Source organism: Anopheles aquasalis, chromosome 2 (assembly GCF_943734665.1).
Source record: "Anopheles aquasalis chromosome 2, idAnoAquaMG_Q_19, whole genome shotgun sequence".
In the NCBI taxonomy this organism is placed as follows: Eukaryota; Metazoa; Arthropoda; class Insecta; order Diptera; family Culicidae; genus Anopheles; species Anopheles aquasalis.
This window is the reverse complement of record NC_064877.1, coordinates 44,780,001-44,794,112: the sequence shown is the minus strand read 5'-3', so window position 1 is coordinate 44,794,112 and position 14,112 is coordinate 44,780,001. Positions and strand designations below refer to the sequence as shown.

The 14,112-nt window shown below is 50.9% G+C and overlaps 2 protein-coding genes across 14 annotated transcripts in view; one reads left to right on the top strand and one right to left on the bottom strand.

Annotated features, from left to right (window-relative positions):
* The window catches only part of LOC126572401 (C-terminal-binding protein), a 42,361-nt gene extending 29,747 nt beyond the window's left edge, over positions 1 to 12,614 (bottom strand). For 11 of the 13 annotated variants that reach the window (XM_050231671.1, XM_050231679.1, XM_050231675.1 and 8 more), the window contains exon 1: positions 12,449 to 12,614. The gene's annotated coding sequence lies outside the window, so the exon portion shown is untranslated. Of the gene's footprint in view, positions 1 to 12,160; positions 12,180 to 12,222; positions 12,278 to 12,448 lie in introns of those variants that run through there. The other 2 variants (XM_050231668.1, XM_050231669.1) reach the window with 2 other exon arrangements.
* Positions 12,615 to 13,003: 389 nt separating this feature from the next.
* The window catches only part of LOC126572403 (E3 ubiquitin-protein transferase MAEA), a 2,075-nt gene continuing 966 nt past the window's right edge, over positions 13,004 to 14,112 (top strand). The window contains exons 1-2 of the mRNA XM_050231682.1: positions 13,004 to 13,453; positions 13,783 to 14,112. The exon at positions 13,783 to 14,112 is cut by the window's right edge and continues 644 nt beyond it. Of these exons, the coding sequence (XP_050087639.1) occupies positions 13,415 to 13,453; positions 13,783 to 14,112 (369 nt within the window). The 5' untranslated portion in view covers positions 13,004 to 13,414. The remainder of the gene's footprint in view (positions 13,454 to 13,782) is intronic.

The following is a 14,112-nucleotide window of genomic DNA, read 5'->3' as shown; positions in this document are numbered from 1 at the left end:
AATTATTTCGCTTGTTTGTTTAAGTTGTGGCACAATTTCCAAAAGTAATAGACAAAAAAAGACCGTATGAGCAAATCTGTTATGTATTAAAGTATGCAGTTATTTACATCCAATCCAAGTGACAATAAGAAGATTTAAGCAGTTTTCAACCATGTTTTTCTCAGTTGCACATGCAATTGACTTCCACCTTTACGTGCGATGCATGTGAGCAAAATATTGCTACCGATATTATTGCATTGTATGGATAGTAGTGATTTTGAGATGAGCTACAAAAACATATGGTGCTTTGATGGCTGCTACTAAATGACAGGTGTGAACACCAACAAGTCATCAGGAATATTAAATCTGTCATAACAAAGCGATTTCATAAAAAAAACTATCTAGAAAAAAGAAAACTAAAACGACCACAAGAACCCATTTGGTAGTCGTACGAACGGAACGCCGTGAAGGTAGATCATGCTGCAGAAGGGGGGTCTGATCCGCGCCGCGCTTTGTGACATTTTGATCGATTTCATCACACTCGATGCAGTGGCGCGCGCGCATGGAATGGTGCGGCGTTTTATGGCACAATTCGTATGATGGTGTTAAGCAGCGCGCTAACGCCTCAACAGCAAACCAAGGAGCGTGCGCTAACCGTTGCACTGATAACACGACATGACGACTATTTACCGATAGCGAACGAGCAGTGGCAGCAAATGGTGTTTAAGTTACCACACATCGACAGCGTTGCCAGCATGCCTACTCATCCATTTTGAACTGTTTCAACTTTTGGCTTTAATTTATTTCCATTCCATTTAACTACCGCACGGTGCGTGTCTTTAGAGTTCATTCAATGTGCCCGGTGGTCCAGCTGCCCCCCGGCGGCCTCAGTGACAGAACACGATCTGAGCAACAAAGCACCAAGGTTGCCTCCTCGGAGACATAACGCCAACAAGAAAAAAGAAAAGAAACACAAAACTACTATCACGGTCAAGTGAACTGAACCGGTTGACGACCGCTCTGTGTGTATGTCGTCCACAGAAAGCAACCAACCCCGCCACCGGTAGGAGGTAAAGCCGCGATGGAGACAGCGGCTGTTCGCTGATTATCACGGGCGCGCTACCTCACCCAAAAGCCCTCCTCCCTCAGCCAGACATTCAAGGTGCGTGCGTGTCTTAGTGCTGCTCTCTACATGGCACCTCCGCGCTCCATCCCGCCAGCACGAGAGTTTCTGTTGCTAATTCCGGTTTCGGAGCTCGGCCCGGTGATAGAGCGAAGAGCAATGGACAAGACGAAATCGCGTCACGCAGCCGGGCCCACAGAGAGGAGCAGCGAGCGTTAGCGTAACAAAAGCGACCAACAACGGAGTGGAGTGAGCAGACAGGTCACCTCTTTCGTCACCCTTCTCACCCCGTTCCACCCGTTCCTCCCCTGTGGGGCGGTATCAGTTATCAGCGACCAAGAGCACCGCCCGGCGCAGAGTAAAGAAAACCTTGACTTTCTGTCATCACATCGCAGTCGCCGCCGCCACCATGAATCGCGTCTGGCTCGAGCCGTGAGAAGTGGCAAAGACCGTGCGATGTGAGTAAGAAGCAGAGAGAAAGAGAGTGAGCAACAAACGTGCTCATCATTCGCGCTCACGCGCCTCTTTGGCACCAAGTGCAACTAAGCCGCCGCGAAGGGGTGCGGCGCCGCGGGAGCGTCGCGTCGCTATTCCAGATCTTCCAGAAAACCGGTTCGCTCCCTTCTCTGGGCCTGGGGAACGCGAAGAGAGCAATGATTCGACCGTGAGTTAATAAAAATGAAGAAAAAAAGCCCCGTACGCGACGCAGTTTCCACTTCGCTCGGCTTGCTGAGACGTGGTTGCACAGCACACTCAGTAGCATCTTTTTGCACGCCACCACCAACCCGTTGCGTCGCTGCTGTCGTTCACTGCTTTGCTTGCTTGCTTGATCGTTCTCTCTCTCTCTCGCTTGGCCTGCTGCTGTAGCAATAAAGAAGAACCGCGGAAGCCGAGGCCAATCAATTCACGCTCAAATATTATTACATTCCGGTTTATTTTGCACAGACACACACAAACACACTCTCCAGAAACTGAATTCCCTCCATTGCTTGATCATGCAACTCAAGGAAACGCTTTTTAACGCACACGTTTTGCTGAAGCGGAAGCAGTAGCAGATAAAGTGGCGCGAAGATCTTAAGCTTGAATCACGGTCTGAAATGACCAGGCCCCCTGGCTAGCTAAAATAATGCAAGCGATGCAGGCCTACCTTTCTACAGGTGGAATGCTGGTTGCGCGAATTTTAGGACATTAACAGGCTGTTGAAAACTGATCTGATTGATGCTTTAATAGCTGGAATAGCAAATTTGGAATCGTCTTCAATGAAATCTATTTTTAAGCTTTAATAACCTCTTTAAATAACCATGATGTGCTATGCTATGTATGCAGGTTTAAAGTTTAAAGCTTTCCACCAACTGGGCACTAAGTTCCGCTCGCGCCTCCCACGCTAATGTCAACCCAGCGAGCTAATAAGATGGAACGTGTTGTGTTGTTCGCTACCTTCGGGAGATGGAAATAGATAAAAGCGATACCAACCAAGCACCCGTTAGCAATAGTAGCCCTGTGATGATGCCCGTACCGTTTGATGTTTCAAGCAAATGCCTTCTCTGTCTCGTCGCTAGGATAGGCGATGTTGGCGGTACGGCACGAACGCATCAAACCAACTACTCTCTCCTCGAAAACCCTCTGTACATCAGAGTCGAGTAGGCAATGGAGCAACATTCTCCAGTTGACAGTTAAACAACCGTCACCGACATTACACACGTCGCGCGCGAACGCCAGGCATGCATGCACGGCACACTCGCTTGCTGCCTGTGGTTCTCTACCATCTGGTCCATGCATCAAACAGTCACATATACAAACACACATCACAAGTTTAGTGTAGGTGAGCAAACGGTACCTTCGATAAGATTGATAAGAATGAAGTGAGAAGTGGCTTCCAGGAGTTACAGGATCGATTGGCATGCTGCAAGTGTGGAACGACAATTAAATTCCAGTAGCACAAACGCACACATATGCGCGAGTGTTCATGGCAACAAAATATGCAAAAAATTAGATGCAACTGGAATCTTTTTATTGCTACAATGTACGGGCGAATGTACGCAATGTACTCGCGGCATGGAAGGATAGTCCGACCGGTTGAAGAGAAGCGCCTTGGATGCGCGTTGTGGGAGATGCAACTTTTGTTGGCCACACACGATGGGAAAAAAACCAACAAAAGAGAACACATACCACTCGACGACGACGACGCCGGCCTCCAGCAGAGCCAAGTCTTGCATGGTCACAGCAGCCACGGCAACATGCACGGCTTGACAATAACCTTGACAACCACCCCGCTATGTAGTCGTGGAGAAAGATCTTTCTGACGAACATCAAAGCAAGCAGCAGCAGCTGCATCAGCAGCAAACGAAGCAACGGTAACTAGTTGAGGTGCAGAGCAGGTTCTTCATCCCTGTAACCTCCTTGGCGAAGGTTTATTACCTTCGCTTGTGGATAGGGGGGGGGGGGGGGGTCAGCATCGTTTACTTAACCTTTACAAACCCTTAACTCACTCTAACGGGCAGCACCCTTTGGGTAAATAGAAACTGTTTGCATTCTCGGTCGTCGAAAGCATCCCTGCAGCAACATCGCATATCCTTCTGCATATGGTGCGCAATGCAGGTTTGGTTGTGCCGGTGCTCTCCTGGTATCTTTCCGTTACAGAAACAGAACTTAAAGCATCACAAGAGAGTAGATTTATGACTAAAAACAATCATCGTACAGTTCTGAGGGAGAGAGAATTGTGCAATTTAGGCGGAAGCATACCATATTCTTTCCCACTTACAAACGGGCAAGAGAGAGAGAGAATTCGTACAAGCGCACCCATCATTCTCATTCACAACGGTCCAGCAGTAATCAATATTTCATCAAAAATACGAGTGCGTCGGACCGTAGCAATAACATTAGGCATCCACCCATCACCGAGGCTCTTCTTCCTTGCTCTGCTCTTCTCCTGGGTTCGATTGAAGCCAGATTTAATCCTATTAATCCAGCTAACACAGTAGCATCGTGGCGCTACGAACCTTGGGGATACCAGTACCCAGCAGCAAGCAGCAAATGTGTGATGTGTATGACATGGGCTTTTCCGTCGGCCAATGTGTGTGCCTTCGAAAGAGGAATACGATTCTATTCGGACCATGTCCGTGCGGTATTAGAGCATATCGTTTCCCGTATTGATTGCTGGCACCACAAGTCCTTCTGCTCCGCTTTTTCTGCTGAATATGCTGCAGCACCATGGCAAATACAATTTCCAACACTGGTGCCATCTTCCAATCAGTAACCAACGGCCTCTTTCTCTCCGATATGCCATTGCATTGTTCGCACATATTTTGCAACTTTTTGCTGAAAAAAAATCGTTTTCCATAATTCGTTTCGATCGATGCCACTGTGGACGAGATGGGGCATGTGTAACAGACGGCACACACATGACCGGGCCCAAATAGACAGGAAATCTACACCAGGGGCACCACCGCAAAGCCGCTTCCACTATCTGCGGTAACGTCAACAGCAGGCGCAAGCATTGTGGCATAATAATCGAAGAAGACTGCGGGGGAGATCGACCACGACCATGGAGCCATACACAGAGCATAACGGCTGTGATGCTGATGATGTTGGCAATACTGAGAGTCGTCCACCACCGAAACGGAACCCCTGCTGGGGGGCGAGCCATTCCATTCTTCTCTTGTGTGTCCATCTGCCCACCCACAACCATGAACAATCTGCAAGTAAATCAATAATTTTAATTATTGTGAACACAAACAGAGCCACAAGGACGAACGGATGTGGGAGGATATATGGGGAGGAGTGCGTAACACAGGAGCTCATCCTGCATCGCTGCATGGAACACACCTTTCTCTCCTCGGAGAGCCTCCTTCTTCTCAATCGCAACCAATATGGTGGAGACAATTGGTCAAATGTTTACTCCCCGATACACTGTGTTTGGCATAATTGGTTCCATTGCTTTGTAGCAAAGCGGAGCGAATCAATACGCCCAAATCCTGCCCGTGACATACACTCTTGCCGGCCCTTGAATAATTGTCCCAAAATGGGCCTTGAAATGAGATCTCCGAATCGTATTACAGGGAAAATCTCATCAAGGGAGAGAAGACAGAAAGGAAAATAGCGAAAGAAACACGCGCTTGGACCACTTGCACACCGATTTTTTCGCTATATTTGCAGAGACCAATTCGCCAAGTCCGATTATGAATAAATCACCCAACCGGAACGGTGTGTAGCAAGCAGCAGGCCATGCCACTGAAAATCGATATCTATTTCCCGATGCCCAGCAAAAGACACAAATGGTGGGGTCGCCAGACGCTTTGCGCGCTGTCACTTGGTGGATTTTTTTAGTCACATGCTGCGTACCCCGCGTAGTAACGAAATCTACGTAACCGAGTTACACAAACTGTTACCTGTTTTAAGTGCAAAAAAGTTAATTCGTTCTGTTTTCCTTTTTGATCGCGTTCGCATAAATTTGCCGTTCAGCCAATGTCGCGGAACGTATTCAGTCGAGTTTAACCACTCTTCCGATCAGTGTGTTTGACCAGCAATGCAGCATCATCATCACCATCATTAGAGTTGACGGAATGTTCTCTATTCCGGGGGCCTGAAACCATTTTCCCAGCATTTAAATCGATAACCAGACACAGATCGCGTCCCTCTTGCAGCGATGGCAACGCTCACTCTCTCGGTGCCGATGGTCGCTTACCCTACATTTTATGCAACTTTTTCCGAGTTCCATAGAGAGCACACGAGCAGACGAGTGGCGTGAGGCGACAAAGCAAAAAAGCGGCAAAAAACATTCTCCACTTTAAATGCTCGTTTTCCCGTCGTGTCTCCACCGGGGGCGAGATGCTATGATGGGGGTGATGGCTTTAATATTTCATGCGCGCACCCCCCTTAGAGCTAACGGCCGCCGTCAGTTCGCGCGCGTGTGCGTGTATTTAGTCTACTCCAAGAGCAGCATGCGGCGGGCGCCGGTAGCGACGGTGACAGTTGAAGCAGGCGGCGGAGTGTGCTAGGCGCAACTGCGGAAACGAAACCAAACCAAACCCCTTTCTCTCTCTCTCTCTCTTTCTCTCACCTTCCCGGCGATTCCTTCTCCTGGTACCCCTTGGGTCCGTTTTCGGAAAGGGATGATTTGCATATTCGGTGCCACTACACCCCTTTCCCGTCCGTGGATTGGCCGGCCCCGCCGCATTCAGCCAGCCAGTCAGCCAGCCAGTTCAATGTGTTTTTACATGCGAGCATTTCATGACGAGAAGGGATGGTGAAGAGGATGATAGGGTGCCAGAGAGGGGACGACGCGCGCATCCGCCGTTTGTGTATGAGCGAAAGAGCACGTTACACATCGGGAAAACCAATCTCCTATAACCTCCCTGCTGTTGGTCGGCAGGGAGGAAGGGAAAGAGGTCGGAGAAACGTCGCGGTGGCGACCGCGACACGTTCATCATTATCGCAGGCCACACCAGAGCGCAACCCCATACACAGGCGAGAGAAAGGGAGAGAAAGACATAAAGCCATCGAAGCAAGCATGAAGCTGTTGTGCTCACACCACCTCCACCAGACCAACTCCATAGCAGCCGCATCATCAACTCAACGGCGGCGGCGCCGTCGTCGTGGTGATCTCGTAGGCCGGCGTAGGATGGTTGCTAGGGGTTGTACAGCCGTTCGCGCACCCGCGTGTGTATCTGTGTGTGCGTATTTGTATTGGCGCAGCGAATGTAATAGACACAGCAGCAGCAGCAGCATCATCACCATCATCTCTCATTGGACACCAATCGACTCTGAATGCAGCATCGCGCAGTTTCTCATTTTCCGTGTTTCGCCGCACCGTCCTCTTCTCCAACCGGCCTGCCTCGCTCGCTTGGGAGGCGCTTGGGTAGCGGAGTGATAATCGCGGCGTGGAATCCGTTCCTACCTCTTGCACGCTTCTCCACCGCGCCACCGCGCCACCGCATGTTGCCATGATCCGAGTAACCGGGATGAAGGGAGGCGATTCGCACAGTGCGCCGCATCGCATCGAAGGAGGCAGCGCGGCCGGTGTTACCTGAACTCGTCTCGCCGCGTGCTGGCTACTGGCGCTAGGAGGGGGCGCGCATAAAAGGCACCAACCAACGACAAACGAGGCCAAATGGAACGGGGCAAGATGGAAACACAAATGTAACCGGCAGCAGCAGCATCGGGAGGGCCGGCACACAGCCACACAGGCAGCTCCGGTTCGCGCGCTCGTATGAATAAAATTATGCGCGTCGTCTCCGCCACCGCACGCCGGCGACCGTTCCATTTCACACAACCAACTAACTCACGGCGTTCACTGTTGTGCGCGGACGCCATTACGTGTCTCGTGACCTCTCTCTCTCCCAGAGAGCAGGCACACAGTTGTGACACACCGCAAATGGGAATGAGGAGGTGATGGGGGCGGATGGTGCGGTCGCTCTCGCTTTGCACACACATGTCGTGGACTTTCGCCTCCTTGTGCGCACGCGCAGCACGTTGTGTGCTGCGTGTCGTGTGGTGGCTCTCCTCCTAACGACGAAACCGCAGCACAAAAGCCGACGCGACGGCGGCATTGCGTGGCACAGGCAAATGGCGCGCATTTTGGCAAAAGAACCTCGTCACCTCCTCTCTTCACTTTCCGCACCAACCCTAAAAGCAACAACACACCTTCATCACGCTTCACGCGTCGGTGGGTAAGGGGGTTGAGGGACAGGATGATGATCACAAAAAAAACACACAGCGACGATGATCAAGAAGTGTAAGAAGCAGCAGCAGCGTCGAAAGACAACGATTTGTGGATGATCCAAGCAAACCACTCCCGCCGTACACCGTCCGCGCCTCGTTCAGCAGGGCAAACACGAAGGTAGAATACACGCGGGGACCACAAACAGCAGCAACAGCAGCAGCAGTAGGCGCAGACTCTCAATACAGTATTGCGGGGCAACCATCATCTTCATCATGGAAGCGACGATATTTACCACGAAAGGAAGCGCGCGAGTGAGACAGCGAGAGCAGGGCAGAGGGGGAGAGAGGGGCGGATACGCGGTTGGTCGAAGAAAATAAATCGCTTACGTAGAGGAAGTGGAGAGAGCGAGGGAAGGAAAGGTAGGGCAGCAGACAGAGAGGGGTGTGCTTAACGATTGAGGAGGATTGAGTGCGGACCCGAAAGGATTGGCGCGCGCGCGGACCGTTGCTGCCACTGGCGGCTGACCCCGAGACCAACAACCGACCAACCTCCGGGGATCGAACGACGACCAAAACGAGAGGCACAAGAAAAGGCCCAAAGAGAGCAAAAGGAGGAAAGGAGAGAAGCAAAAAGAAGAAAGGGGGAAGCACGTTGTTTCACCTCCCTGCCGCTGCTGCTGCTGCTGCTGTTAAGTAGAAGGGAAGGCGCGCCGTGACGCCGCGACGCGCGCGATGGCCAACGAGAATGGAATATGAAAGCAGAAGGGGGAAAGGACAAGATACAGGAGGAAAGAAAAAGACAACGACGGAGAGTGTGGTGGAAGGGGGAGAAAGAGGGAACGGAAAACGGTTGATGCACGAAGGCGGAAAGATTTTAGCGGCAACCACACCCCGCCGCACCGCACCGCATCAATCCAAACCGAACCAAGCCAACCTCCTCTCTCTCTGTGTGACCATGAACGGGCACAATAAAAGGTGGCGGAAAAAAGCGAAGCGAAGGAAATGGAAAGGCATGGAAATAAAAGAATAAGCACTCGGAAGAATAACAACAAGAAGACGAGTAAAACCCAAGACCCGCGCGTAACCCACAGCACGCATTGAACAGACTCCGGTTGGGTGAGGAGGGGGGGGGGGGCGTTGTCGGCATCTATCTTCGCGTCTCGTGACCACCGTCGTCTTTTGGGACCTCTCCATTGCCCGCCCGCCAGCGGTGGGTAATGTTTAGCGGAAAACCAAAAGACACCACACAGCGCAGAGACGAGGAAAACGACGATAGCGAAGCAGAAGAGACTGACGCTAGTTTTTTTTTTTAAGCTGACCCTGGATTTATCCGGTGATGGCCTAAGGTCCCAAAACGGATCGTTCCTCTTCAATCCGGCATTCGAGTGCACGGGTTTATGAAAGTTAAACGTTGGCATGGTTGGCGCGTCGTTCGTAGCGCCGAGTCCGTCATTCACACACGTGTCCACAGACTGACGTGTCGCGAGTGTAAAAATATATGAAAAGTGAGCGCAAAGCCGTGCATTAGGACGTATTGATACTGTCCTGGTGGCTCTTTCCAAATGCGGGTGATGGAATGTCACAATCAACAATCAACACCGCTCCATGGTGCCCCCACCTGCGCTGACCACCCGCCGCGCTCGGGGGGTCACCGAATTTCGACAAACTTGTATTCAAATTTATTTAACTCATTTTTCTTCCATTTTCTTCGTTAAAATGATGATGGACAGCACCGGACCGGGGTGTGTTCGATTGGCCTTGGTTTCTTCAAGTGTGCTGCTTGGCCTTAAGCCACACGTTCCGAACCACCACCACTCGGCCTTGACTTTGCACCCGCCACGCCATGCTTGGCACGCTATGCCGTTGTTCAACCCATTAATCGTCGTCATCATTCTCGGGCCCGTTTCTCGGCGAAAATCGAGACAAATCGAGGCATTTCTTGCAAGTGTGCTCTGTCTGCACCATTTTCTCGATCAAGCGTACTCTTGTAAAGCAAGGGCACTGGAAGAAGAACTCACTACAATGACAAGGGGACAGTAACAGTAAAGTGATGGAAAGAAGGAGCGGCGGAAAGCCACTCCGGCTATTGTGTGATCATTAATTTAATCAAACTTACCATTGCTTTTATCCAAGTCACCACTGCCACGCCGTGTCCACCAAACCGGTCATCAATTGAAGCTGCTACTATGTAGGAGGCGACCATTGCTGTTTCTTTGTGTGTGACGAGCGCGCGCGTGTCGTCTAGCGCGTACATTGTTGTCGATTATTGAGTAAACCGCGCGGTTTTTTCTTGTTTCTTTTTCGTTTCTTATCCAGACGGCACGACCTTGTTTTTAGTGGTGCCGCAGGTGCTTCTTCCTCGTGGCGTTGTCGCCATACCAACCGCCGACCAGTGCGAGATATGCGACTGAAGTTTGCTCCTTTGCTTTGTGTTTGATGCGATGATTTGCCAAACGCACCGCGACCGACCGCTCGTGATGCTTTCAATTATGTGTTCGATGCGCAGCACACCGCAGAGCACGGCCCGCGGCCACATTTTACACACCCGGATGTCCCCCCGATACGTGATTGCAACTTATCACCCTCCCCCCGGCCCCCTTTGTCGGTGATAATGACGAATTTGGCGCGAGCTCGCCCGGCAGCGCGTGCAAACCCAACCGACCGCTTCTCGCTCCAACACCGTGGCATACATTTCGGCGAACAAAGGCGAATAACCGGCGGTATCTCGACGTCAGAGCACAATCATGCCAGCTTGCTTGCTTGGTGCAACCATAACCTACAAGCGAAACTTTCCCATCGGACCACGCTGCTGTCTCTGGTCTAAGCGTATCTTGGCTTGTCTTTTTGCGCTTGTGTTTGATAGAAATGCCGGTACAGAGTGCAAAATTGTTGCAAACTCTGGCATGTTGATGCTGAGGTGTGTATGGTGGTGGTGTGCATGTATGGTTGTTGACAGAAACAAAGGAAGCATTCGCAAAAAGATGCCGACTCCTTTGGTGCCCAACATGCGGTCTGCTACTGTTGCTCAGGGCGTTTTCAGACATACTTATAATATCGGAAACATCTCCCCTGACGACAAAACAGTGCGATCTCCGCAAGTCCGCAATTTATGGAAATTACCAGAGAAAGACGCCCCTACAAGATAGTTCAACCGGTTGATTAAAAACAGGCGAACAACCTTTTTCTTGAACCCGGATTACCACCATAGTAGCGTTTGATAGACCTTAAAGACGGGCCGACACATTTGCCAGCGTCCATTTGGCCGGTAGAGATTGGTGCCGATGAGATGGCGGCGGCGGCGTGGATGGAGCTAAAATTTGATTCCAGCGCAAAAGGCAAAAAGCAACGGAGGGAACCACTCTCCATTCGCTCGCCGTTTGTTCTTTGGAGTTGAAAAGTAAAGCGAAGAGACGAGACGGAGGCAAAAAAAAAACACAAAAACACGCACCCGCGTCACATCATTGCCCTACACACACGTCCGTCGCAATGACCAGCACGCACAAACACCAGAGAGGGAGAGGGAGACAGAACACCTTCCACTCGCACTCATCATCGAAGGAGGCAACGGCAGCAGTGGCGGAAAATGTAGCAGCGCACCTTTCCAAAAACAGCCAGAAAGAGTCAAACAAAAACAAAAAGCAAGAAGACCTATCTCTCGCTCTCTTTTTGCCGTCCGTCGTCGACGTCGCCTACCACGAGAGGGGGTGGTGAAGGGAAACCAGAGATGACAGAGTGAACGAATGAGAAAGACCGAGCTTGCGAGCGAGCAAGCGAGAGCGAGAGCGAGGGGCTAGAATATTTGAAATGGTCGATTCAATCGCACTCCTCCTGCCTTCCACCACCATCACCGGCACATCCGCCGCACACCACCAATCGGCGAACGCGTCATCGTAAGCCATGAACCAACAGCAGCAGCAGCAGCCAGCCGCGCCTCGCGTAAACCCCTTCTCATCTTTATCCACAAGCCGCCAGCCACCACCTTCGCACCGCACCACACACCACACTCCACCCCTCTCCTCCTCTTTCCCTAAACTCCAGTAACCGGTCCGAGAGCGCATCGTCCAGAGCGCGCAGAGCCAAGCAAAAGGAAAAGGCCTTTTTCGTTTCTCCTCTTTCCGCTGCTGCTTCGTTTTTGCGATCGCCGTGTTGGCCCTCTCGCGGCTGGATGCCGCACACACGCTTGCACACACATACACACGCACACACGTCGTACACATTTTCTGCCTTTCGCGGAAAGCAGGAACGCGCGCGCGTTCCCAAATTGGTTCCCGTGTGCGTATATTCCGGGCCACCGCGACCAACCTCCCGTGGTTGGGGTCAACGAAAAAGAGCGAAAAAAAAACTATCCATTTCACGACGCCAACGCCGCAGGAAAGGGGATCATCACTTCCGTTTGACCTGGCTGGCTTCTTCTTCTTCTTCACCAGGGGGCATTGATTTCAGTCACCGCCACCATGAACCTTTCTCTGCTTCCGTTCCGGCATTATTCCACGAGTCCTTCTTCATTTCTTGCCGCCTTTGCTCACAAACCAAACCCCTCCCGCGCGTGTAATGAGGTTCCGGCAGAAAACGCACTCAACTCCACCGCTTGTGGCGGCACCGCTTTCGCACCGCTTCACGCACTCCTCGGCACACTCGGCGGCCTCCGTTTGAGGCGCGGTAACCGCACAATCCGAAAGCACTTACTTTTCACCGTTTTGTCGCATGAACTAGCACCGGAACGAACGGGTGGACGAAACGCGCCACATTTGAACGCCGAATCAGTTCGCAAGCGAGCTAATTTTCCCAACTTTTCACCAATTTTCACCGCCCGGTCGGAGGAGCAAAAAGAAACGCGTCCTGCAATTTTCGCCGCCCGATCTCGTTAGGTTGGCAGTCCTGTGCGTTCCAGCAGTTCGGGTAGTTCGGGCAGTTCGAGCAGTTCGAGCATCTGTCGAGCTGTTTTTCCTGTTCGAGCTGTTAAATTAAAACAAATCGCTTCGATACCCAACTAGTTCCACTTAGTATCACTTAGTATACTTAGTACGTCGTACCTTTTAGTATAATGCAGTAACAGTATGAAAACATCGGAAAAACAGCGAAAAAACAGCGAAAAAACAGTGGAAAAACATCGTGAAGCGCCGAACCTGCCAGTATAAACAGAAAGGCATTGTTTTAGACCGCTTCTACACTACGTAAACACTTTCGATGCCACGAAAAGTTGGGAGATAGTAGCCGGTCTCTATTATAAAATAGGTCTATATCTCCAGAGTAGCTAGTGTACTGGAGTAAATCCTCAGTGCAGAAGAAGAAGAAGAAGAAGAAGACGGCGAAGAAAAGAGCTTCCTAAAGGAGTCCAAAGTGTAGAAACGGTTTCACATTTTTTTCTGTGGCAGAATCAAAACATCCCGATCGTTCGATTTTTTCTGTCTTTCCAAGTGATTTTTATCACTTTTGCACAGTTTAGCTCACTTCGGGGATTAAATTAACCGTGGCTCCACCTCGAGAATGTAAAAGCGTTCGTGGCTCCAGCAAAAAAAAAACAGAGGAACCTTCGCCTGTTTCGCACAAAGGATTGCTGCAGTTCAGCAAGGGGCCAGCAAGTGAAGGGACCACGGATCAGAAACGCACAGATTCTTCATTGATCTATCTGGTGGTGTGTGCACGTAGGAAATGGCCGAAATTAAAGCCATGGAACACCCGACACTAAAGGTAATTTCTGTGATGGTTTTCGGGTTTGGTGTTGTTCGCGAAATAGTTCCTGTGCGTCGTAGAATCCTGGAACGAGAACGGAAGAGAAGGTATTGGGCGAGAACAAAATGGATGGATCCCCATTTCGTTTTGCGCATCATTTTCGAGCGTTTGCTGTGCCAAGGGCTGATATCCGAACGTAAAACGCACTTTCGACTGCCACCCTCTTCCTCCCAAACATTTTCCGTATTTCTCTCTCTCGATGAAACTGAAGGGGGTTTTCATGGATTGCTCGATGTTTTATCTTTAAAATATGTTGCTGATGATTTTGTATTTTCATTTTATCTAAGGTCCCGTATGAGATACTGAACAAGCGCTTCCGTATTGCTCAGAAAACGCTCGATCGTGAGCTCAGCCAGATACAGAACGTGGCGTCCGAGTTGGAGAAGGGCCTGTCGGAAGGTACGGCCAGCTCGGAGATATCGCGTCTCCTGGGTGGGGTCGTCGAACGGCTGCAGGTGCTGAAGCGCAAGGCCGAGGAAAGCATCTCAGAGGAACTGTCCGCCGGATACGTGTGCAAGCGACGTCTGGAGCACTTGAAGCAAAACTTCAGTCCACCGCTGGATGCTGCGACGCTGGAGTTGCAGGCCGCCGCGACAAGTCAGTGGAAGAAGATACGC